This window comes from Neophocaena asiaeorientalis, unplaced genomic scaffold, assembly GCF_003031525.2.
Source record: "Neophocaena asiaeorientalis asiaeorientalis breed wild unplaced genomic scaffold, Neophocaena_asiaeorientalis_V1.1 scaffold114, whole genome shotgun sequence".
NCBI classification, from domain to species: Eukaryota; Metazoa; Chordata; class Mammalia; order Artiodactyla; family Phocoenidae; genus Neophocaena; species Neophocaena asiaeorientalis.
In genome coordinates this window covers 10,867,696-10,894,338 of record NW_020173116.1, presented here as the reverse complement: position 1 = coordinate 10,894,338, position 26,643 = coordinate 10,867,696, and the positions used below count along the sequence as shown (strand labels likewise).

At 50.3% G+C, this 26,643-nt stretch overlaps 1 protein-coding gene across 1 annotated transcript in view; it reads right to left on the bottom strand.

Moving 5' to 3' along the window:
* The window catches only part of NPAS2 (neuronal PAS domain protein 2), a 98,788-nt gene that overhangs the window by 8,148 nt on the left and 63,997 nt on the right, over nt 1–26,643 (bottom strand). Inside the window, exons 7-16 of the mRNA XM_024744027.1 lie at nt 25,212–25,330; nt 24,027–24,109; nt 23,178–23,284; nt 20,212–20,359; nt 17,785–17,869; nt 14,521–14,662; nt 13,899–13,999; nt 11,181–11,270; nt 5,999–6,145; nt 344–541 (exon numbers count right to left, since the gene is read on the bottom strand). Coding sequence (XP_024599795.1) covers nt 344–541; nt 5,999–6,145; nt 11,181–11,270; nt 13,899–13,999; nt 14,521–14,662; nt 17,785–17,869; nt 20,212–20,359; nt 23,178–23,284; nt 24,027–24,109; nt 25,212–25,330 — 1,220 coding nt within the window. The remainder of the gene's footprint in view (nt 1–343; nt 542–5,998; nt 6,146–11,180; nt 11,271–13,898; nt 14,000–14,520; nt 14,663–17,784; nt 17,870–20,211; nt 20,360–23,177; nt 23,285–24,026; nt 24,110–25,211; nt 25,331–26,643) is intronic.

The following is a 26,643-nucleotide window of genomic DNA, read 5'->3' as shown; positions in this document are numbered from 1 at the left end:
CTAGTAAAGTTGTTCCTTTTATTTATTTATTTATCCCCCCTGCACCACACGGTTTGCGGGATCTTAGTTCCCCGACCAGGGATCGAACCTGCACCCTCGGCAGTGAAAGCGCGAAAGCGTGGAGTACTAACCACTGGACTGCCAGGGAATTCCCTGCGTGATACCTTTAAGGTATTTGAATATACTGATAAAACAGAGAAGGAAACCAAAGGAACTTGGGGCTTCGAAGTGACAAAATAAAGAAAACAAAAACCCCACCATCATCATCCAGCTCCGGTCACAGGGGAGGCAGGTTCCTGGTCTGCTGGTGGCAAGGACCGAGTCTGGAGACGAGCATGTTTACCTGGGTTGATATCACACTCGAGTCTCTGAGCAGGTGCTGGCTTGTGACCTGGGCAGAGGCCACCTGCCCCAGAAGCTGAGGGCTGGCCACGAGCTGGGGCTGGGGGCCTGGGCCCGATCTCTGCTGGAGCTGCTGCTGAGCCCCGGGCCGCTGGGCACTGCTGAAGCTCAGGGATACGTCTGGCTGCTGCAGAAACATCTGGAAGCAGAAGCAAAATGCTTTTTAGGCTGGGATCACAGTGCCTTCACAGGCCTGCACCTTCTTTGTATGGCCTGTCCCTGGCAAGATGGCAGCTTTCTCTGGCCTGCCTGGGGAGGTTCACCCACTGGACTGAGTGCCTGGGATGCCACCAGAAGAGTGCACGGCCCGGAGAGGGGAAGTGGGTCAGACGGATGCTGACCCTGCCCTCAAGAAGGTTCCGGTTGAGCGACTGGGGTTCTACCAGTGTGAAAGATGCTGAGACCCAGATATGTCATTAGATATGCTTGTTTAGTCTGGGTTGGCTTATCCATTTCTTATTAGAAGGAATAACATCTTGTGAATGGAGGGAATGATGCAATCACAATGGCAGAGGGTTGGCTGACCAGTGGTGTGGGGCGCATCGTCCTGGCAGTAGGACCTGTGCCTGGTCTTGAACCTCTGACCGTGACCATGGTCTGTACCCATCCTGCGATTAGCATCTTCCACCCCAGCTTCCAGCTGAGAGGGCAGATCTGCTCTGGTTAATTAGTTGCCTCTGCATTCCCAGGAAAGCAAATAAATCCAAAGGGTGACATAACATCAAGTCCATGTACTTTAAAATGATGTTTAAGAATACGTTTTGGGGCTTCCCTGGTGGCGCAGTGGTTGAGAGCCCGCCTGCCGATGCAGGGGACGCGGGTTCGTGCCCCGGTCCGGGAATATCCCACATGCCGCGGAGCGGCTGGGCCCGTGAGCCATGGCCACTGAGCCTGCGCGTCCGGAGCCTGTGCTCCGCAACGGGAGAGGCCACAGCAGTGAGAGGCCTGTGTACCGCAAAAAAAAAAAAAACACGTTTTACAATCACCATGCTAATCTCTATATGTTACCTAAGATGTCTCAGACATTCAATAGGCTGCAGTATAGCAGCCTGGTTGTTTTAATGGGAAAGGTTTAAGAGAATTTGATGAAGTTTATAAAGAGTGTTTAAGTGGTTCTGAGAACCTCAATCCACCTCGTTTATAAGTTTGGTGTATTCAATTTAAAAGAATTCCTTAAGTGCCCAGAAAGATTTTACTTCTTAGGTTTATAAGTCTGCCTTCTTAGGTACATGGAATGTTTGAAAGGTTCAGATATATTAAATTTGTAAGTTAATGGCTTTGGTAGAGAATGTTGACTACCATTTGTTAAATTTATAAACTGATTGAACATGAACAAACACAAGTAAAAGCATTGCTATTTTCAGCCAAATCAGTAGATTTGGAAATAAAATATAATCTGTGAATTGATGCTAAAGGCTTAAGAAAAACAACTTCAGTAATTTCAATAATAATTTAAACCTAAGACCTGTAGCTAGCTCTTTTAACAAAAGCTCCTCTTGGGCATTAAAAACTGGTATTATCTGTATCAGATCTTTTTTTTTTACATCTTTATTGGAGTGTAATTGCTTTACAATGGTGTGCTAGTTTCTGCTTTATTACAAAGTGAATCAGCTCTACATATACATATGTTCCCATATCTCTTCCCTCTTGTGTCTCCCTCCTTCCCAGCCTCCCTATCCCACCCCTCTAGGTGGTCACAGAGCCCCGAGCTGACCTCCCTGTGCTATGCGGCTGCTTCCCACTAGCTATCTGCCTTACGTTTGGTAGTGTATATATGTCCATGCCTCTCTCTCGCTTTGTCTGTACCAGATTCTTGACAAGCAGTGTTGCACTCCATTTTAGGCCCTTAGCTTTGACGGCTAAGGCTCTCTCCTTCAACCCCGATTCCTGTACTCAGTGTAGCATAACCTCATACCCAGTATGGAACTGACACGCCAACATTTCCTGAGTGACAGAGGGGTTTTGGAACAGATGTGAAATCACGCCAGGCAGACACTTAGTTCAAGCATCCGCTCCGTAAGGGGTGTCAAGTCATCTCCCAGAGACCCGAGCAAGGTTCCCATCTAGTGCCCTTCCTGCCACACCACCAGGTCTCCCTACTTTCCTTCATACCCCACCCCCACCAGAAAAGCCTGCAGTTTTGAATGAGGGCTCTTTGTCACTTTAGAAGTGAAGAAGAATGTTCTGGGTCTTCATCCTCTCAGATTCAACACCCAAACCTTTAGGATTAGTGCTTTACGCAATCTCAGCGACCTGGCTTGTTTAGAGCACACAGGGTAACTTACACTTGAGCAAAAACCCAATATTCAAACTAAATAACATGCATTTTTCTGGTGGGATACAATTTACCGTCTAATTAGAGTTCAAATAAATGCAACCTTTATGCATGACAGGCAGTATAATCTAGCTTAAATCGGACAGACTTTAGTTCAAATTCCAACCCCACTATGTACTAGTGGTATGACCTTGGGCCCTTTTCAAAACTTTTCAAAGTCACTGTTAGTTTCCTCACTAATAAAACAGTGACATTAACAGCACATACCTCATAAAGATTAAATGGGATTTATGCTAAGGCATAGTACTAAGTGCTCAATAAACGTTAGCTAATAACAATAACACTAAAATAGAAAAGGAGCTCCTTTGCCTCTCTGGGCATATAAAAACGATCTGAGGGATGAACAGAGCAAATAAATGAACCAACAAATAGATTAAGCTTTTGCTCAAAGAAGGGAAACTGTTTATGCTTGCGTTATGGAAGAGACCTCTTGGTCTGCTACTCTGTCCCACTGATGTTTGCTCTCTGAGGGCAGAAACCCTGTCCTGTGTGTCTCTGTATCCCCCCAGTACCTAATCAAGGGCCTGGTACATACTGGGTGTCTGCCAGATGGGTGGATGGATGGAAGGATGGAGGGGTGGGGGTGTGTGTGGGTGTATGGGTGTGTGGATGGATGGATGGTGAATGAATAGAGGGATGGAAGGAAAGGTGGAAGGATGGATTAAAGAACCAAAGACCATTGTCACAGGTTGTCTTTCTCGGTATTTCTTTCAACCGCCAGTAGAGGGCGCGAATGCTCTCTCAAAAATAAATTAAGAAGCGGCCTCCCACGGACGCAAGGGGTGACAACTTTTCAACAGAACAGCAATCTATGTAGCGCCCTTCATGACTCCATCTAGGTGCAAACACAACACCCTGAGAACCTCGCCCTCATAACCCAATCTTTTTTGGAAAAAAAAATCATACTTAGCAAGCATCTCAGGCACACATAGTATAGTCTCAATGAAAGCTCCGAGCCAATGGACTAGGTAGGAAAGTCCGCTGAATTTGGGATAAAGGACTTGGTGGGGGGGGGAGGCGCAAGGGGGATTGCTACTGGGTACACATTCCTGCCTCTGCTTTAGCGACAATAAAGGAGAATTTATAGCTTAAGAAGATGACTTCTTAACTAGGCTCTGGGGTCAGTTTTATAGAAAGCACAAGAAAAACTTTTCCCTAATACAAGTGGAAAAAGTCATTTGAGGAAAAAAATACTTCCCATTTTCCAGAACAAACCAATCCTACACTCACATATGGTTTGTCATTGTTCTTATATGCTTAGCTTTACAAATACTTATTATTACGAAACGTTTCAGAAGTACAGAAAATAGATATTGTATAATGAAGTCCCATGTAGCATCACTAAGCTTCAGGAATTATCAACGTTTTGCTCTTATTTAATCTATCCCCCCACTTTTCTCGGGGGGAGGAGTGGAGTAACTTTTACTTGCTTATCCTTTATGCTTGACTCACGTATTTTTTTTTTAAACGTTACATTTTGGCTAAACATTTCAGAACGTATTTCTTTAAATCCTTAGACTTGCAAAAATACATGAAGAAAGAGTCCTTGAGGAATCGTTCTCTGGTTTGACTATCTGTGGATTTCCAAGTTCATTGGAAAATTCCACTGCAAAGATAAGGTCACAGGGAAGAAACCAGGAGAGGTACACGCAGGAGGCTTGGTTTCCACGTCATCCCTGACAAAGCTCAGGTGCTAGACGTTGGGGGTCAACAAAATGCACTATCAGGACAAAGAAAAGCAATAACCCTTCATGTCAGAGAGTGAAAGAGATAGCCTTGTGTCCCGGTTATTTAAGAGTTCAGCTTTAAAGTTGAAAATAGAAAAGTCCGGGCTGTGAGGCGGCTGTTTACCCGCCTACCTTGCTTTTAGCAGCTTCTAGCTCAAGGCCCCCTCCCTGTTAGTGTAAAAATTCCATTCAAGTAATTGGAGTCAGGAGTTCTAGCCATCGGATCCTGGATCAGTGAGAAAATAAGACTGCTGGGAACGAATAAGTAAAAAGGGACACCTTGATGACTCCATGCGTTTTCACCTAAATGCTGCAGTCTTGCCCCTAGGCAGTTTGGGGGTGTCGCTGAGGAGGTGGGTGGGGTGAAGGGCTGTGGGCCGGGAGCAGGGCTGTGGGCGGGGCTTGGTGCCCAGGGCTCTGCGCAAGCGCACCTGACTGGGCTCCCCTGCCTTGGGGAGGGGAGGGGCCCCGCTGGACAGAGAAGGCTGCTTGGGGTCCCTGAGCTTCCGGAGAGCTCGCCGGGAGCACCTATGGGGGCCCAGGGAGGCAGGATGGCCGGCTGTAGGCGTCTCCAGGCCGCCGAACACCTCTGCACTATCCTGCGTTCATCTCCGCTCAGGGCTGCGCCCGCTGGGGTGTTATTGTGTCCACACGCAGGGCCGTGGGGCAGCAGGGCCAGTGCTCCAGCCGTTTCCCCCAGGGGTGTCTTCTTCCTTCTGTCTCCCCAAGTGGCTGCCAATGCTTACCTCTCTCAGGGCAGACTCCAAGGTTGGCTACATTTACAACCAAGGGCATGCACTTGGGAAGAAAAATAGTCCTGGACTAATTTAAGTGAAAATAATTTATCCTTGAAAGAGATCCAATATATAAAGTTTTTCCTCCAGAGAGAATCTCTCGAAAGGCTTCAAAGATGTGACATCTGGGGGTGGGGTGGGGTGGGGTCACAGTTAAAAGCAGCTGCTGTCAGAGCATGCAGAATGCTGCCCCAATCGCTATGCTGCAGCGGGGTGGCCCGGGGGTGCCAGGGTGCTGACCTCCAGCTCCCACCTCCTTTGCCGCTCCCCGCAGGGTGCAGGGTGCACAGCACAGATCATTTCCCATATCTCCCTGCATTCATGCTTTGGATGAGAGGGAAGAGCAGACCTGCTTCCATCTCTCTGTCGGCAGCCTGCGCTGGGTGTTCAAAACCCCATAGGAGGGAGGCCAGAGTCAGGGCAGGGCAGCAACCACCAAACACGTGAAAGAAAAGTGCACGTGATGCGGAAACATGTGTCCAACAGAGTGAGGAGTGAGTGAAGAGGATGTCATGTGAATTTCAGGTTTGGCCTGGAGCTGGGGATGGAGGAGGTGGGATTCATTCCTCGCACTTCATTGGTGGAGGTTTCAATTTGTTTAGGAGGCAGAGCTCAGTAAGGCAGCACAGAGGACTTTGGAGGAAGTCCTGCCTGCCCCTGCCAAGGGTGGATGAGGACACATCACAGAGCGGGGGGGAGGACGGAGCTCAGCGCACCACCGGCCCAGGAAGGGGCATCACCTGGACGCTGGAGTCCTGGACCAGGCAGAGCTGCTCCTGGATCTTGTGGAGCTCTTCCTGCTGCCACCGGATGTTGGCTTGCAGGATCCTCGTCCTCTGCTCCAGCTGGTCTTTGATGGTCTGGAACATGCTGAGCTGTGCTGAAAACTTGAAGGCGGGGTCAAAACACAGAACCCGATGAAAGAGTTATTTCAGCCTTGCAGACAGATGCTGCTGATCTGAGCGGCCCTGCACACTTTCACTTCTGGTCCTCTACCCACCCTTTGCAGCATCCCTGACCCACTGCTGCAATGAGTGACCCACCTGAGGACCTCGCCAGGGAGCAGGGGTTCTGGCTGAGGGCTGGGTGGCCCAGGGCCCCCTGCCCACCCCACCCCCAACCCCCCCGTGAGCTTTTCTTAGGCCCATGGGAACCTGCAGGTCTCATTTATTGCACTGGAGTCTGGGAGGGCCACAGAATCGGGACATGATTTTGTCAGCAGTGCAGTGCTTACAAACTCATATTCTAAATTCAGTTAGACGGACAAATGGTTTGGGAGAGGAATGTCGAAAGCAGGACATGAGAATGTGCAGCGTCATGGATGGACCTGGAGGGCATTATGCTAAGTGAAGTAAGTCAGCATCAGACTCAGCTAGAGAAAGACAAATACTGTATGAGCTCATTTACGTGTACAATCTAAAAAAGAAAACAAACTAGTGATTACAGCAAAAAGGCAACAGACGCAGATATAGGGAACAAATTAGTGGCTACCAGTGGGGAGAGGGAAAAGGGGAGGGGCAAGATAGGGGTAGGGGATTAAGTGGTATAAGCTATCACAGTATAAAATAAAATAAGCTACAACGATATATTGTACAGCAATCACTGTGCTGTACACCTGTAACTTATACAATATTGCCCAGCAACCATATCTCAAAAACAAGAAAAGCAAGGCATCAGAGAGCCCCCTTCCCTTTTATCTCTCATCTAGGGCATGACGATTTGCATGTGACAGCTTCACATGCAATTTTGGATCCTATCATTATCCTAAAACTGATGCTGGAGAGCAGGGCTCTTCTGGAACAATTCACAAACAAGCTTGGAGGTTTTTTTTGTTTTTTGTTTTTTGGCTGCACCACGCGGCATGCGGGATCCTAGTTCCCTGACCAGGGCTTGAACCTGTGCCCCACTGCAGTGGAAGCATGGAGCCCCAACCACTGGACGGCCAGGGAATTCCCAAGCTTGGATTTGATGGTACTCTAAACCCTGCTGGGGCCATGGAAGCCTCATCGCCCTCCCTCACTTCCCCAGGCTCACTTGCAGGCTGTCCCTGCACTTCTTGGAAATCTGTGTGAAAAAGAGCTAAGGAGACAAACAGTACAATCGCCTTCTGCGCACCCTGGGGGTACCGCTGGTGGAGGTGACTGTGCACGAGCACTGACGTCTGCTGTGGGCAAGAGCCCAAGAGTCCCCTTCCTCCTGCCTCGCGACTCCTTCCTGGGATGGAGGCTGGCTTTCGCAAGATTTCCCAGGTGATCTCTGCCCCGTGCCACCTGTCTGCCTTGACACAAGGTTCTTTCCTTGCAGGAAATGTGGAGGGGGAGGTCATGAGATGGGAGGTGAAGCTGAGGCTCCCTGGGCTGCCCGCCCTGCTCTGGGCAATCTGGGGCTGTCGGGTCCTGCTCACTGAGCAGAGTGAGTTTGCTGCGCTGGGGCTTCTGTTCTTTATTTTGTCCCCCGCCACCACCACCCCCCTTTTTTTTTTTTTTTACAGTGACTTAATCTGCATTCCCCCTCAATCTCTATCTCCGACAACCTCCTGAGTCTGTTTCTTGCCCGTTGTCTTTTGCAAACACCTCCAGAGATTGTCTCTTTTCTTTTGCCCTTTGCCCTCCCATCCATGGAAACGCAGGGAGCCTGGGAGAGGTTAGAACACAGGCAGGATAAACCGGAGGATGGAATCACACTGACTACAGTTTTGGAGCAGCAGAATAAGAAGGAAAAAAACCAGGAAGAATAATAGAGGCAGGTGCCACGACTTGTGGAGACCTACCCTTGCCAGGCCAGCAAAGCAGGACCCTGTACCTCCTTGCAACACGCCCACGCCACGCAGAGAGGTTGTGAGTGGCTCCACGTCCACAGCAAGGTGGGGGGTGGCCGCAGTGTGAACCCAGAGCCTCAGGAGGTGGGAGAGACTTTGCCAATGACAGCTCCCCACGCCCCAATTCCACCCCAATCAGAGCGGCTTTGACCTCAGACTTCACTGAAAAATCCTGCTGAACATGGGCTTAAAAATACCTACACCAGAGACTGTATCACAGAAGTCTCAGTCAGAATCTCACTCATCAAAGCACCAGCTGGGGGGCTTCCCTGGTGGCGCAGTGGTTGAGAGTCCGCCTGCCGATGCAGGGGACACGGGTTCGTGCCCCGGTCCGGGAAGATCCCACGTGCCGCGGAGCGGCTGGGCCCGTGAGCCATGGCCGCTGAGCCTGCGCGTCCGGAGCCTGTGCTCCGCAATGGGAGAGGCCACAACAGTGAGAGGCCCGCATACCGCAAAAAAAAAAAAAAAGCACCAGCTGGGATTTTGAAAGAGAATTCGACTGAGAAAGAAAAGCTGTATCAGGTATTCAATTAAAATAACAAAAGACAAAAGCATCTGTGCTGGGTTCTACAAAGTCTGGAGACAGTTCAGGCTACGACATCCACACCCAGGGGTAGATGGCTCCCAAGGGAAACAGTGAGGGGGCCAGTGGTCGGCAAGGTGGCAGCACCGAGCCTGAGTGTTAGTTACTCTATTTATTTATTCTTATTTTCCCAAGGCGTTCCAGGACACCCAAGCATGAGTCTCTTGTTATATTCTTGATTGTGGCCTTTTTGATAAAGAGATCTCCCCTAACTTAGAGACACATTAGCAATTCACTATGAAGCAAAACCATCGCTTAGCCAGATAACCGTTTCCCAGATTGTGGATTTTTTTTTTTTTCCCCTTTCCCTCGATAGGGTACCACAGTGATAACATCAGTGAGGGGAAAGAGAGAAAATTGTAGAATCTCGTTACTTCACGTGAGTAGGTATGAGAACTATCTGATTTGAAAGGCCAGCATCACACAAGAACGTCTTAAAGAATACGGTTACTGGTCATTGCAGCTCTATATACAATACAGGACGTGGAAGCGACCTTAATGCCCATCAACAGAGGAGTGGATAAAGAAGGTGTGGCAGGTATATACAATGGAATATTAGCCATAAAAAGAAACGAAATTGAGTTATTTGTAGTGAGGTGGATGGACCTAGAGACTGTCATACAGAGTGAACTAAGTCAGAAAAACAAGTATCATATACTAACGCATATATGTGAATCTAAAAATTGGTATAGATGATCTTACTTGCAAAGCAGGAATACAGGCACAGACATAGAGCACAAACGTATGGATACCAAGGGGGAAGGGGGGTGTGGGATGAATTGGGAGATGGGGATTGACATATATACACATATATATGTGTGTGTGTGTATACATATATATTGACAAATATACACATATATTGGTACTATGTATAAAATAGAGTACTAATGAGAACCTACTGTATGGCACGGGGAACTCTACCCAATGCTCTGCGGTGACTTAAATGGGAAGGAAATCCAAAAAAAGAGGGGATATATGTATACCTACAGCTGATTCACTTTGCTGTACAGCATAGACTAACACAACATTGTAAAGCAACTATACTCCAATAAAAAAGTATGGTTATTATTAAGGCCTAAGAGACTAAGAACTGTTACTGTTAATTAAACTGAAGATCAATATATGAAAAACTAGGATTCCAAAGGGGCCTTTAGCACACCATGACTTATTACGATGCAAGACCCACAAGATGAAGGAATTCTCATTTCATGGGCCTTTGGACTGAAGAAGTTACTCATTTCATACCAAATGTGCCTTGGAAATTTGAAGAGAAAAAAAATTCTTCTTTTTCTTTTTTTTCCTAATGAGGATGAATATGGATCATTCGCGTTAGCCGACTCTGGCTGGTAGGTTTTATATCCTTACTTTAGCCTAACTCTGGCAAGGAGCACGTGCTAGCAGCGTGTGTCTTTCTTATTCCAGGAAAACATGTGAGGCCCCTGTTCGTGGGAAGGATGTATGTTCCGAAAGAGTTTTCACCAGTGGTGACGGATTTGCACCAAGACAGACGTCCACACTTTGGCAAGTGTGTGGCCAGGGACACATCTTGGTGAACTGCCCCCCTGGGACCCCCTTGTGGCCAGAAAGGGGGCAGAGCTCACTATCTCATAAAGGAATGGAAATCAGAGGTCTGACCGGTCAGCTCAACTGCCCTTGGACTTCCGTAGACAGAATATTTTCTTACTGGTTTTATAAAAACACATGCCCTGCCGTGGCAGTTTCTCTGGTTTTTTTTTTTTTTGCGGTACGCGGGCCTCTCACTGTGGCCTCTCCCGCTGCGGAGCACAGGCTCTGGAAGCGCAGGCTCAGCGGCCATGGCTCATGGGCCCAGCCGCTCCGCAGCATGTGGGATCCTCCTGGACCGGGGCACGAACCCGCGTCCCCTGCATCGGCAGGCGGACTCTCAACCACTGCGCCACCAGGGAAGCCCGGTTTCTCTGTTTATATGCCCATCTTGCCCTTGAACTCCAAGTCCAAAAGCAAGGGCTGCGCCACAAGCATCTTTGCGTCCTTCACACTCGCTTCCTGACTCACCCAAACAGTAACTCGCTGAATGTTGTCGCAACATAGAAGGAATTACTCAGCCAAGCCCTGATCCTTTATTTTAAAAATGTGGTATTTATAACACTGGACTCAGAGCTTTTAAACCCTTGCAAAGTCTTCCTGTAACATGTGGCTTCCTTCAGACCTTTTCTAAAATATCGTGACCAATTAGGAGTCGTGAAAAATGAGAGGAACACGGAAAAATGGCGGAGAGATGAAGAAAGATCGCTAAAAGGATTGAGAAACAGACGCCAGAGAAGATCAGTGGGAGGACGGATGGAGATGAGGCCGGGGGAGGGGCAGCGTCCACAGCTCCACACGCCCCACCTGCGCGTGGGGAGAAACAGTCCCATCTGGGGGGCCTTGGTGTGGAGCCTGTAGGTCAGCACCAGTGCACCCACACCCTCCAGAGGACCCCAGCATCCTGTCTCGGGGAAGTGCCGCCCCGGGTTTCCCCTGCCCTGAGTCCCAGACTCACCTGTGTCACGGGGGCAGGTGGGCTTTGCAAGATGGTCTGAGGCAGGAGCTGCTGTGTGATGTCACAGGACGCCGGGGCGGGCAGGGGAGCCTGGGGAAAGGAGAGGGGCCTTGCTGTCAAATGCAGCTTCTGGGCCGCTACAGAAAGGGCCGGGTGCTGTCCCTCAGCCAGCTGGGTTCTCTGGCCTCAAGGAGGCCCTTCTGCCCTAGAGTGGACGGCTTACTTCTGGAAGGCATATGTTCCCCGGGAAAGGTGGGGTCGCAGGCTGCTGCCCTTGCAGGCCACGGAGTCAGCGGTGACACACGGTTGGTGAAGGGTGGGGGGTGCTGGGGGCACTCGGGCCCGATGCCTTCCATCACGGTGTGCTCTGCAGAGCCGCTGCCACCGGCCGGAGCTGGGCATCTCCACCCCACCCTGCCTCGCCTCCTTTTCTAGGCTCCGTTCTTGGCGGATTTGGTCGCTCTTTTCCCAGATCAATACTTTCTTAGCGGTGTTGTCCAGCAGAAAGACAACACCTTGGCCTTCCTGCTCAACACTAATGCAGATGGACAGGGCCCTGCACGGCTCTACCCACTGACCCACCCGGGCAGTGAATGTGGCTGCAGTTTCGCCAGACTCTGCCTGCAGTCTGGTGGAGAGAGTCCTGCAAGGTCAGCGGAGTCCCAGCCTCTGTGCCCCGATCGCTCGGGTGGGCAGAGGAGCAGGGGTGGGGTGGGACAACGTGTAGAAACAAGAAATGCAACCGTCAGCTTCACGAGGCTCTTGAGAGCTTTAAAAAGAAAAGTAAAAAGCTTCTTCTGAGGTTATCCCAAAGCTGCCCCAGGCCCTGGGGACTACAAAAAGCAAGAAAGCTGTCCCCAGAACAAGATCAGAAGCAGAGGCAGCAGGAGACCTGTTTTGAGTGAGAATCCCAGGGACTGGCTCTGGTTCCCCCAGCTTTGTTCCCTTGCACAGCTGGGACAGAACTGTCACCAACAGTGGCAGAGAGGGTTGCATGGACAGCCAGTATCAGAAGAGCGGCCATCATAGCTCACAAGCTCATCAAAAGGTGGCTGGGGACAAAGAAAGCGGCCTTTGTCATGTTCTGCTTGAAAATGAAACATGTTGCCCAAGCTTTTCAGCAGGGTGGACAGCAAGAAGGAAGGGGACACTTCACTCCCATCTTGAAAGAGGTCAGCGAGGGATGAGTGAGAAGTACTTGGCCACTATGTGGATGTGGCCCTAAAATCTGGGGACACCTTTCCCATTGAGAGCGAGGTCTGTGTCCCTCTCTGTGGGTGAGCTTGGGACTGCTTTGCCCGAGAGGGATGGCAGAGGTGACATTGTGGGACTTTTGCGGTACGCGGGCCCCTCACTGTCGTGGCCTCTCCCGCTGCGGAGCACAGGCTCCGGACGTGCAGGCTCGGCGGCCATGGCTCACGGGCCCAGCCGCTCCGCGGCATGTGGGATCCTCCCGGACCAGGGCACGAACCCACGTCCCCTGCATCGGCAGGCGGACTCTCAACCACTGTGCCACCAGGGAAGCCCTTGTGGGACTTCTAAGGCAAGGTCACAGAAAGCCACGCACTTCCGCCTGGCTCTCGTGGAAGTCCCTCTCCAGATATTTCCTCTTGGAACCCAGGAGCATGCCAGGAGGATAGCATGGAGAGGTCCAGCAAGTCAACAGAGCATGCTCTGAGCTGGGCCCAGCCATCAGCCGGGGATGCAGACACACCGGGGGTGTGGACCTCCCAGCCCTGATCGGGGAGGCTTCCGACACCAGGTGGCAAAGAGGAGTCACTCCCACTGTGCCTTTTCTGAATTCCTGACCCAGAATCCATGAACATGGAAAATGTTGCTTTCTTTCTTTTTTTTCGTGTTTTTTCAACTTATTTATTTTTGGCTGCGTTGGGTCTTTGTTGCTGTGCGTGGGCTTTCTCTGGTTGCAGTGAGCGGGGGCTAGTCTTCTTTGCGGTGTGTGGGCTTCTCATTGCGGTGGCTTCTCTCGTTGTGGAACACGGGCTCTAGGCACACAGGCTTCAGTAGTTGCGGCACGCGGGCTCAGTAGTTGTGGCACACGGGCTTAGTTGCTCCGCGGCATGTGGGATCTTCCCAGACCAGGGCTCGAACCCGTGTCCCCTGCACTGGCGGGCGGATTCTTAATCACTGTGCCACCAAGGAAGCCCCATGACTGTTGCTTTATGCCACTGAGTTTGATGTGGTTTGTTCCATGGTGATGGAAATGGGAGTGTGGTAGGTACATCAGTGACTTTGCATCCAGCCAGCACGCTTTCTAGGAGGCCACACGTTCCCTGATGTTCTGGAGAAGCCTCGCATATATGAGGGACACTGCCTGATATATGCAGGGGAACCTTCTTGTTGACATCAAGCTTCTCAGACATTTGCACTGGAGTGAAATGGGATCTAAAATAGGAGGGTCTTAATCACGTACCCCCAGAGGCTCTGGGGGTGTAACCCCAAATTTGAAGTTTTGAACTTTATCTTTAAAACTCTTTTGGATTTTGAATTCTATGGATATACATCCATGTTAATTTTGGAATAAAAATGTTTCAAATTTGCTGCCAATTAAACATCTTAACTTCCCACCCCCACTTGCCACCAGCAATCTCTAAGTACAGCTGGTTCTCTGCGAAGATGCAGCACACGGTCCTGTGGCCCTGCAGGCCCCTGCGATGCCGTAGCACAGGCTGGGTGAAAAGTTTGGGGTCACTCACGTACCGGCATCGTGGCTGCCTGGCTGAGCTCTAGCACGGGGAGCTCTTGAGCCGATCTTGGCAAAGCCGTGGTGCCGGCCTCTGCCCTCAGCTTGCCCGGAGTAGCTGCAAGAAACACATCACCTTTCAGACTTGCACACACTTAAAAGCTTTCTTATCAAAAGAGGGGAACAGTGACCACGGTGGGCATGCAACACGGGCCTAGTTGGAATCTGATAAAGGAAGCCCAGAGGAAGTGAGGTGGTTTTGAGATCTACGGAGGCTCTGCCCGCCTCCAGCATCACCTGGGAGCAGGTGGATGACAGCAGAGCATCCACGAGCTTTATGTCCACCACATGGTTCAGCCAGCTGCCTGATCACACACCTCACCGGGTCTGCACGTCGCCTGCTTCATGTCGGCTGTGTGTGCCAGTGGAGGAACCAGAGAGTGGAGCCGGGGCGGGGGTGGGGGGGAAGAGACCCGCGGGATAGAAGGGCAGGCACGGCAACCGAATGGCAACTTCTGCTTCAGACCACAGACTGCCCTGCTTCTCAAGTTCGGGGGTCCCTCGTGGGATTCTCTGTATACCCCCCATCACCCCAGCCCAACAGGCGCCCACCCCTTCCCTCCGCGGTGTCACACTCACAGGTGGGTTCGGACACAGCCGTGCGCGAGGATTTGTGGGAACTTCTTGAGGACGCCGATGGTGAGTGGCTGGTGTTAAGGCCCGAGGTGCCCACGTCGAGTGCACTGAAGTGCTGCTGAGCTTCCAGGCTGGAGCCCTTGTGCTGAAACACACACACACGCACACACACACACACGCACGCAAGCACACAGAGTTCCACATTTCAGCATCGAGATCACGGCAATGAATCAGGTGACTTCAGTTGTTCTCTAAATATTTAGGAGCCTTTGAAGGGTATGGAGAGAAATACTGTAACGGTTTGGAGATAATTCCAAACACATTCGGGTGGACTATTTATACGAAGATGTAATCTCGCATCTTCGAGAGGCTGGTAGCCTGTACGCAGTGTTTATTACACTTTCTCACCTTGAGTTTGATAGTTTAGATTTTCGTAATGGATTTGGCATTTTGTTTTTTCCTTAAAATTGCTACCTCACGCCCAGAATCATGGCTTCCCCAGAAGCAGGTGGAGCGGCCGGGTCTAGAAATAAGGTTGTTGGTGGTACTGGATTACTAATACTCCCATGAAACGAACGCCTTTGGACGCTTCTGGACACTATCTCCCCACTGCTCTTCCTCTGCAACCTCAGGGCCCCCGAGTGGAGAACAGGCAAAGGGCCAGCGGTCTCCAATTCTTGACCCCTGGATCCCAACTGATGCTGGGCCCCCTGGATGCCTCTGCCTTGAGCACAGAATGGTGAGAAAGCAGCTGTGACTTTGCAACCCTGAGGAACCATCTTTCCATCCTGCATTGGTGTCGGTGTCATAAGCCTAAGAAAACAGGGATTACAATGATTTTTAAGCTAAAGAAGAAACAATGCTTTCTCTCCTGGGCTAGGCTTCTACCTGGTCTCAGAAAGATGATGAGATTCCTGGGCTGCTTGACGTCTCCTGGTCTCAGTTCTTAAATCTCTGTGTGTGACTCTACATGGCTGCTCTGTATTTTGAGTCACGGCTCCAGCGAGGGTGGACACTGCGTGTGCCCGAGTACGGCTGAAATGATTGCTACGAGACCTACGGGTCTTTGTGCAAAACAGAAGCGCAGGATGTGCCTCGGTTTGCTGTGCTAAATGTTTATTTTGAGGTCCTGTTGCTTGGTCACACCCCTCAGAGTGGGGTGTGATCACACCCCTCAGAGTGGGGTCCCTGGCCCATGGCCGTTGGCGAATTGTATGCTCCTGGTCAGCAGAGAAGTAAGTACAGGAAGTAAGAGTTGGAGCTGAGAAGCTTTAATAGCCGTTTGACATAGCCACACATCCCATCCAAGCAGGGGAATTTGCATTTTTAAAAAGCGTCCATCAGTGACAGGTTTGAAATTAAAAAACCAAATGGTCCATTACCGCTGAGAGTTTGAAAAGCATGGTCCTAGAGCTTTTTCTTTAAAAGGGGCTTCTTTAATCTGGCAGCCTGAGATTGTATGTGTGTGCTTGTACATAAGGGCAGGTTGATGAGAAGTTCCGTTGGGCTCTAATATTCCCAAAGGATTGGAAACCTCAATGATCAATTTCGACTGGACGATATACACACGGCCCGATCTTCAGCTGTGGCGTATGGTGTGTCTAACACCTGCCTATTAACAGCTTAATTCCACCCTTGGACGTGATACACGATGCATTAATGGACAGAGCTGGGTAACACGTCCACAAGCGATGACAGAGGTGTCTCATCCGCGTGCTGGTGATGAATCACCGTACAACACGTCACCACGTAGCCCGCCAGCAGGGGAGGCTCAGCAAAGACGCGACTGCTGTCTGGTCTTTAAAGGGGATTTCTCCCTCTTCCCAACTGAGTTCTCAATGGATCAGAGATGCTTTTGTTGGACCACTGCTGCTGCGTCAGTTTCCGGCCAGAGACTGGATTCTAGGCCACGGGCAGGCTGGAACGTGAACCCTGTCTCATCAGATCTATGAGGCCCTTTCCCTCTCACGTTTTGACATATCTGAAATTGGGATGTGTCCTTCAACTAATGATAAGAAATCCTGACTGCAGAGATCGGCAGCATCTTCTCTTTCTCAGTGGAGATAAAATAATGGTAGACCTTACAACTGATGGCTTCTTAGCTTTGATGAAATACAGCACTCCCTTTCTTGCTTTCTCTCTTTTTCTCCCAACGTTTGTGTTTGCTTGAAGAATGACCTTTGAGAAACAGAGCTCTCGTCTACTTCCAAGTTCCCTTCCAGGTGTCTGACACGCCAGGAGAAGAGACGGGGGCAGCCTGGCCAGAGGGATCCAGAGGGTTCAGGCTGGGCGAGGAAGGAGGTCTGGGCTTTGGGAAGAGAAATACCTCCCCAACACCTCTCGGAGCTCCCTGATGCAAAGCTGGCTCCAACAAGGCTGTCAGCTCAGAGCCCCAGACACAGAAATGGAAAGTACACCCTACCAGTGAAGCCACGAGGGTGTGCGAGGGGCAGCGTGCTTGTGGGATGCTCTTTTGTAGGCAGAGTATCAGCCTTAGGCTAAGGGGAGGGCAGGGCACACAGACTATTCCCTGCCTCGATGGGACGACGGAGTAACCCCCAACTTTTCACCCGTGGGACACACACAAAGTGGACGTACTACAGGCAGACCTTGTTTATCACGTTCTGCTTTATCCCACTTCGCAGGGAGCGTGATTTCGTACAAATGGAAGGTTTGTGGCAACCCTGCCTTGTCAGGTGGTGCTCAGCGCTTTTTCAGCAATGAAGTCTTTTGAAATTAAGGTTTGTACAATTTAAAAAACCTAATACTATTGCACACTTAATAGGCTACAGTATAGTGTAAACAGATCTTTTATATGCACTGGGAAACCAAAAATCATTTGTGTGACTCGCTTTATTGCGACACTCGCTTTATTGCGGTGGTCTGGAACCCACAGTACCTCTGAGGTGTGCCTGCACAGCCATTCTCGTAAGGCTGCAAAGTGCCAAACCCTGCCCCGCGTCCAGAGGCTGTTTCCCGCACAGCTCGGTGAGTTCCCGGCCTCGGTGGCTTTGGGTACATTACCTACATCCTCTGTGTGCTGCTGTCTCACCTGAAGAAGGACAGTAACGGTGCCCACCTCACAGGAACCTCACAAGGGGCAAATAGGCAAATACCCCCAAATTACACTGAATAGTACTGGGAACATAGCAAGAGCTCAATAAATACGACCCGCCATTTTTAGTGTGACCGTTTGTATGATCACAACTCACGGAAGATTCTACTCAGCCACACTTGGCCTTTACCCTCTGCTGGGCATCAGAATACCTTCAGTGCCGAAGGGTGGACGGTCTCCAGAAGTGGGTCCTCCAGGGCCAGCTCTTGCCTTCTTTCCACCCGGACCTCCGCGTAACTGCTCAGGAAATCAAGAGACCACAGCTGGAGGGGGTACATTCCAGGACGACACCAGCGAAGAGGGCTAGGTTCCCCGTGTGATACCCCTCCCAGAACAGCCACCGGCAAGGAGGTTAGCCCTGTTACTCGTTTGAGGATGGAGTTTCTTTCTGGGCGTTAATTCCACTGCAGTCACTTGCACTGGGACATTCAGAATTATCTTCCTTTCCAGGATGTTTTTATTTCCTTCTCCTTTACTGATCTCTACCCTTACCCCGAAACCCCCAAACGTAATTGCCTTTAGAAACCTACTTTCCTCTACAGAATGAGCCTCAGCCTTCAAATAATTAGAAGACTTTCTTAAGACCTACTCAGTTTGGACTATACATAGGAGGAAGTGACACATAAGTTTTTTTTTTTAGTAATTACAGACTACGAAACTGCCGGAAGCTTTCTTTCGACCAAACCTAGAACTAACCAGACCCAGACTGTCGACTAGTCTGTGGACCCACTTTTTGAATAGCGTGGGTAAATCAGTTCAACGTGGTGATGGCTGAGGGACTCAGCTGTGGCTTCTGCCTCGTGTGTGGAGACGCAGGCTGGGCGAGGGGTCTTGGGCCTATAGAATGCTTGTGACCTCGTTTACTCAATAGGTCACTCCCTACTTTCTCTGAAAATCTGGGATCTGGGAGATAGAAGATGCAGAGGAAGAACAGGGTCCAGGTCAGATCTGAGGAGGAAGGAGCTGATGATGTCCACCTCCCCTGGGGGCACAGGGATCCTCTGGCAAAGGCCCAGGCGGAGAGGGGGGACTGGCCGTGGAATCAGAAACCACTGGCTGCTGATGTGCCCAGGGTAGGCTGGGAGGCCAGGGGCAGGTCCCTGAGTGCGTGCGCGATGCGACGATCACAGCCACTGGCCGAGAAATACCTGTGCTTCTTATCTCTCCTCCTTCCCCCCTTACTAAAGACGAGGGATTTACTTGTGTGTGTGTGTGTGTGTGTGTGTGTGTGTGTGTGTGTGTGTGTATGGTGTCTATCCATCATCTATCTACCTACCTATATCTCTCCATCCATCTATCATCTATCTATTATCTATCTATCCATGTATCTATTATCTACCTATCTACCCATCTATCTATCCATCCATCATCTATTATCTATCTATTCATGTATCTATTATCTATCTACCTGTCTATCCATTATCTATCCATCTATCCATCCATCCATCATCTATTATCTATCTATCCGTCATCTATCCATCTATTATCTATCCACCCATCCATCATCTATTATCTATCCATGTATCTATTATCTACCTATCTATCCATCTATTATCTGTCCATCATCCATCATCTATTATCTATCCATCCATCATTATCTATCCATCTATTATCTATGTATCTATCCATCCATCCATCCATTATCTATCTATCCATATATTATCTATCTAGCCATCCATTATCTATTAATCTATTATCTATCCATCCATCTCTCCACCTACCTACCTGCCGATTATCTGCTATCAATAATCCACCTCTTACGTACATGTATATAATGCAGTAGGTATGTACTGTATCTCTCCACCTATCATCTGTTATCTATCATCTATCTGTTATGTACATATACAAAATGCAGCCCTTCTTTCTTTGCTCTCCTCCAATGCTCTCCTCTAGACCAGTTTAAAACCGATTTATGTTCTTAAAATTTTTATAGTTGGGAAACCCCCAAATAGCACCTCTCCCTTACCTTTGGGAGGGACTGTGACCCGCACGGCAACGTCCAGGGAATACCGGTGTGCTGCCTCCCTTGGAAGCCCCGCCCACCCACGCTGGGCTGGGGGCGCCCCCGAGGCCACGGGACCGCCAGGAACCCTCTCCCACCGGCAGCCTGGCTCTTGTACCAACCCTGCCTCGGTTGCCAGCAGGGGTTTTTTAAAGTGTTCAAAAAGGGGACTATGTCTCTGAGTTATTTAGAGGCAAAATTTTAATCTTCTTCTCCAAACAGCAACAAGGGAAGGCTGGGGGCCGGATGGAGATGAGGGGAAAATATGTAAGTAGGTCACTGAAGCAGTAACTTACTAAGGAACATCCTGGCCGCCTGCAAGAGCTCAATGAAGCTTTCAGAGGGGCCTGACGGGACGCTGGGAGGAAGCCTCAGCCCTGGGAGCACAGGGCTGGGTGTGGAGCCGGAAGGGACCTGAGCTCTGCGGATCACCCTGTTCACTGCAGAGCACGGCCCAGGCCCCGCTGAAGAATTCAAGCCCGGGGCTCGCTCCTCAGAAACGGGGTCCACTGAGAACGATGGGGCTCTGACGGAGCTGCCGCGGGCCTGGCCCACCCTCCCAGCCCCCTGCCCGCACCTGACCACTGAGTGCGTGCACACGATGAACTCGGGCTTGGAGTTCCACTGGTGGTAGGTGATGTAGTAGTGAGTCTGTAGCCAAATCCACTGCTGCCCTTTCGTCAGAAACCGGTAGCAACACGACTTCCCTTTGCCGAACTGCATCACTGTGAACAGAAGGTGGAGTCTGCGTATCACCGACGTTAAGACGAAAATGGTCCTTTTGCCCCAAAGTTAGTTAAAAACACCAGCTTTCAAAAAGACAGCGCCACACATCGGTCACCTCCCCACTTGTGATGGATTTTAAGTCATTATCGAGGTCACGGTAAATGGTAACGAGTATTCTGAAACGACGGAGGAATGATTCGTCTGCTTTCCCAAATGCTCAAAGGCTTAAGAGAGCCTTAAATCAGGGCAGATTCTCCAACTGGAATTTAATTAAAGAGAGGCCCTGGCTTTCCTGGGGCTCATCCTCCTGCTGCAGGTGCAGCCGTCTTTGGAGCTGCGGGAGCCCAGCGCGGGAAAGACGATCCAGACGCTGGGAGAACTGGACTGAAAATAGACATGCCAGCCAGCAGCCTCTGGACAGATCCTGCGGCTGCCAGTCTGCTGTGCATCCTCCTTCTACCCAGCTCTAAATAGAGAATCGGCCACAGGTGCCTTCCACCGCGGCTCCACCGTGCAGGGCTGCGTGGAGCCCCTACGGTTAAGTCTCTTCTGGCTTCCCCGGGGGCGCCCGGCATACACGGATACTGCTGGTTTAAGCCTGGGCAGGGCAGAAAGCTGGGCCACGGGTCCCAGGAAGAGGAGCAGTTGGGCTTTATTTTTATTTATTTATTTGGTCGCACCAGGTCTTAGTTGCGGCGGGCGGGCTCCTTAGTTGCGGCATGGGAACTCTTAGTTGCGGCATGCACGTGGGATCTAGTTCCCTGCCCAGGGATCGAACCCTGGTCCCCTGCATTGGGAGCATGGAGTCTTCTCCAGTGCGCCACCAGGGAAGTCCCAGCAGTTGGATATATTTTTTTTTAACATCTTTATTGGAGTATAATTGCTTTATAATGGTGTGTTAGTTTCTGCTGCATAACAAAGTGAATCAGTTATACATATACATATGTTCCCATATCTCTCCCCTCTTGCGTCTCACTCCCACCCTCCTTATCCCACCCCTCTAGGTGGTGGCAAAGCACTGAGCTGATCTCCCCGTGCTATGCAGAGCCGATGGGTTTTATTGCCTCAGTGCCTGGAATTTAGCTCCTATTTATGCAAACGATCAAGAGAAAACCTAACTAGGAGACTCAAGTGAAAAGGAGGCACTGAATCTACCAATAAAATAATATTTGTAAGAGATTCTTTGAGCCTGAGACATGATTAAATGAAGATTGTACCAACACATTGCTAAGGGGACAGCTGGAGACTCAGGTAGACAACTAAGTTACTCACAGGAAGAGCCAACTGGATTATTCAACTCAAGATGCCTTCAGCCTCTCCTCACACAAAGGGAGGAGGGACTTTTTCCACTACCTGAAATATACCCCAGAGTCCTCAGAAAACATTTTCCTGATATTTTACAGGAAGCATACTGTTTACTGTCTTCCAGGGTGTCTAGAAAAACCTCTTCAATGGATAGTTTGTCCTCATCAAAAACCTTTGTTCTGTTTCCCTGGGAGACTAATATCTTGAGATCATTTTAAAAGGCCGGATCATCATAATTGTTAATCAAATGTTCTAAAGCTTAAAAAAAAAGGAGGGAACTTCAAAAGGCGGGGCGGGTAAGGGTAGAGGCCCAACAAACTGAGAGTGTCTTGCCCAGTCCTTCAGACGCTAAAGGTAGTTCTACACCCAGGGTGGCCTTTCTCCCTTGGAAGAGTCAGAAGCGGCCAACGGCTTAAAGTAGCCGTGCTTCTCACATTTCACGGGCCCCCGGAGCGCTAGGGGATCCTGTTAAAATGGATGCTCTGATTCCATAGGCCTGGCGGCGGGGAACCTGAGGATCTATATGTCTAACAGACTCCTTCTGACACCCGTGCTCTGCTCGAGGACCACCTTTGAGAAGCAAGGGCTTAACGTGTTCAAGGTGACGCTTATTAACACCTAAGAGCGGTTCCTGATGGAATTCACGCCTGTTCTCGTGTCAACGAGATTACAATGGGTCGGACAGACGGGCATCTGGCAAAATGCAGTGCTGGTGGTCAAGCCGTGTAGCAGGAACCGTAGGTCGGTATTACTACAAATGTTCCTACTCAAAGGTAGGACCTGGCACCAAAGATACGGCTTTAAATGGTGAATTCTCGACCCCTCTTGCTAAGTGAGGACCCAGATGTGCTTGTGGTTTCCCCTCCGTCACACCATGAGCCTCGCCCCCCATCCCTTCGCCAGTGTGTTCCCCTGGTCTGTGGCAGAGCGCCTTCCCTGACCCCATCCCCCAGCGGGGTGAGGGACCCTCCCCTACGCCCCTCGATACCCTGTGCACAGCCCCTTCCAGACACCAACATCCCGTCAAGTCACTGTGCTTTTCCATCAAACCTTCCTCCTGCAGGGCAGCAAGGGGATTCTGGTCATCCTTCTGCTGTGGGCCTCGCTCAGTATCTGACCTGTTGCTTGTGACCCACACACCTCTGCTGACTAAAGAAGGGTTAAGTGAATTCGGTATTTTGTCTTTGAAACGTTACTGCGTAACTCAGAAAAAAACACGGAGCAGCATCACCTTAGTTTCTTAAGATCAAAGAGCCTGCATATGTCAGGGGTGCTGGGAAGGGGCTGGAGGTGGAAGCAGACAGACCAAAGTCAATTCCGGGTGAACGCAAAACACAGGGGAATCCAGATAGGGACCTCCACCTCCTCCTAGATCATCTCAGAGAAGACCAAGCCCTCCACCTCAGAAGAAACCAAGTACTAAGTTGACTTCCAAAGCCTAAGAGTCCTGCTGTCAGGGCTCCGGGGAGAGAGCGGGGGGCCCTTTGGCCGGGGCTGGTGTGAGGTACTCACGGTGCTGGTGGCACCTGGCCAGGAGTTCCAGATCGTCCACGTGGTAGTAGTCATAGCCCGAGGTTCCCAGAACTTCAAAAGGCAGGTATCCTATGATGGGAGGAGCTCTGCCAAGCACAGTGGGGGGTCATTCATCAGAGAGGAAGTACCGCAGGGCTTGCCCTGGTGGCCGACGAGGGGGCGGGTTCGCATGTGTAATGATCAACCTGGGGGCCTCATTTCCCGAGAATAAGAGCAGGAAAATAATTTTTCAATGGTCAAAACCGGAGAGGCTGTGTTTTCCAAAGTGTTCAAATTTTTTTGGCATTTAGATACTCAGTTCCCTTGGCCTGACCTGGCCCCGAGAATCATAAATGTGGTCACTACTGAATAATTATAAACAGCTATAGATTAGGTCAGCCCAACCTCAAAGTGTAGTAGAAAATCCAAGGGTGGGGAGGGGAGATTTCTTGTCCTTAAACTGTGAAAAATGTCACGAAAGAAAGTAAGAAGATTGGGTTAAAGGGACAGAAGGGTGGTGAAAGAAATAAGATGAGAGTTTCCTTCACATCTGGTCCTGCCTGATGGGAGCTGGAGAGGGTCCCGAGTCGGGTGGCGGGGGAGGGTATCCCGAAGATGTCCCAGGCTGTGATGCCTGGCTCTCCTGAGATGCTCTGACCCAAACCCAGGACATATCCTCAGAGGGGGGCAAATGCAGTGGAGGGAAACCTCCTGCCCCCGGCTGGGAAGCACTTTCCTCACTGCCAGAGAGCCCTTCTTGCAGAGACCGGGCCTGACTTTCCTCCCCCAAGGAGAGCCTGGCTCATGGAAACAAGCACCCAACCCAAATATGTTTTTCTTTTCACAAACCTGTGATCCAGAAATAAAAATTTCCATTCCAAGCTATGTCTTGAAGTGAATTCCTCTAAAGGTTTGTCAACGATGCACATTTCCTGTATTAAGAGGAAGAAAGCTATTACTCGGGGTGCCAGATGCTCCCCCCCGGTTAGTTCAAGAATGCGCGGTCGGCAACAGAAGTTAAAATCGTTTAGAGCAAGTCTCCAAGTTGTCTTGGACTGCAACTCCGCATCTGTAGCTAATTTTGGTATTAGATGATGCTAAATTTATTTCACAAGCTGGGGAAAGATACCTAAGAACCAAAATGTCACACCACTCCCTTCCTATTATCTAGACGTGTGGTAAACACGTGGAAAATGGCTTTTCATCTGAATTTGAAGGACTGATTTAACTCAACGTTCATGCAACGTTGAATCTGCAATGCTGAACTCATGCAATTCACGTTGAGTTCATGACGTTAAATTCTGATGCGAAAGCAATCACGGGTAAGAGACCACAGGCCAGCCCTCAATTTGACTCAGTTTTTACCTCCGCCTGCCCTGAGTGGTGTCAACATGGACGTGAAGGGTAGGGAGGCTTACAGAGTTCGAGAAGAGCATCTCTGTAGGATGACCAGTAATTCATGCTGCCTTCCAAAAAAAATGGCTCGCAGGCCACCAAAGTTCGGGAAAGAGCTTGCGGGGCTGTCACCATACAGAAATCAGAAATGGCTCGCAGGCCACCAAAGTTCGGGAAAGAGCTTGCGGGGCTGTCACCATACAGAAATCAGACATTTAACGTTCTCAGAGTCGGTGACGAGCTCACTGAAATGGGCTGTCACCATACAGAAATCAGACATTTAACGTTCTCAGAGTCGGTGACGAGCTCACTGAAATCTTATTCTTTCCCAGAAAGACAATGAATTACCCGTCACTCGGTGTGACTCAGTGGTACTCGCTCCGCGTGAGAAACTTAAGTTCGGGAAAGAGCTTGCGGGGCTGTCACCATACAGAAATCAGAAATGGCTCGCAGGCCACCAAAGTTCGGGAAAGAGCTTGCGGGGCTGTCACCATACAGAAATCAGACATTTAACGTTCTCAGAGTCGGTGACGAGCTCACTGAAATCTTATTCTTTCCCAGAAAGACAATGAATTACCCGTCACTCGGTGTGACTCAGTGGTACTCGCTCCGCGTGAGAAACTCTCTCCAGGTACTTGCCTTTAAGAATTGCGGTGTTGCCAGGCGAACGGTGGCAATGAAGCAGACCTCCTTTCCCAGGGGCATTCGGCAGGGCCTCGAAAGGGCGCTGTCAAAGCCGTTACAGGAGGGGCTGGGCGCTGGGCAGAGGGGAAGAGACACAGGTCAGCCCCGGCTGGTGCAGAGCCAAGCCCCACTGGGCACTAACTGAGAGGCCTCAGGTCCATCAACTACCTCATTTTCACGGCAACTCGGGGACCTAGGTGCTACTCTCATCCCCACTGCACAGGAAACCGAGGCTCAGACTGGGAAGCAACTCGCACAAGGCCAATCACCCCCGCCACAGTCCTGCAGCCACGGCGGTTACCGTGCCGGGAAAAAGTCTCTGCCAACTGAGCAGCCGGCCCCATGCTGCAGCAGGGCCTGGGTGCGCACATCAGCCAGTGTCCTAGAGGATGAGCTGCATCGTCAGGCGGTGTTTCTGATACTGATGGGCTCAGGGGAAGTAGCAGGTCTTGACACACGGTGACCCCACCTCTGCCCCTGGCCCTGGAGCAGCCCACTTGGGATTCAAGGGCTTCTGTCCTGAAACCCCCCATCCACCCACCCCCATGGAGCCCATGCAGATGCAGCGCCCTGCCTGAGGGGGTGGCCCCAACAGGTATGCAGCGTCCACAAGAAAACTCACTGCACAGGTGACGAAACCTGCTCACTGTGTCTTATGTATTCTTACAAGTCCGGGAAGGTGTGACTTCCCTTATTCTACAAATGAGGATACTGAGAGGTCCAGGAAGCTTGTGCATATTAACTGAGGTGACTCAGAGTGGAAATGATGCAGCCGGGCCTCCACCCAGGTCTTGGGACTCCCAAGAGGGGGCTCTTCTGGGCTCCTGCCTACCATGATGCTGAGACCAGGCCCCCAGAGACCTGGGGGAAGTACCACTAGGCATTAGCAGCAGTTTCCCTGGGAGCCGAGTACCTGTCTTCATGGTGCCTGTGAAAAACTGCTTCACCTTCCAGGCCAGAGAAAAATTCTGCTATTTTAGGTGGAGTTTGCTAGGCGGGAAAAAGAGCCCTGTTCAATATGAGAAAACTCACTGAATTCTCTCCAGATTCCCCAGAACCTTCTACATGATTGCCCCCATCCCAGGTCAGCTAATTCAGAAACTCGGGGTGAAGCCCAGGTATCCGCACTTTTCAAAGCCCCCCAGATTTACTAACGTGCCGCCAGGGTTGAGGATAATTATTCGAGATAAACGGTACCACCTCTTTCTTTTTCAACTGTATTTGATTATATCTTGTACATTTCTGAACTTGTAGATTAAGACAGAGTTATGTTTTCCAATCTGAGGACACAGAAAGCATCAGAAAACTAACTGCGTTCTAAAATGAAATCTGCGCGACTCTCTTTGGATTTTGGCTTTCCGGGAATCCTTTGTTTTCTATGTTTACA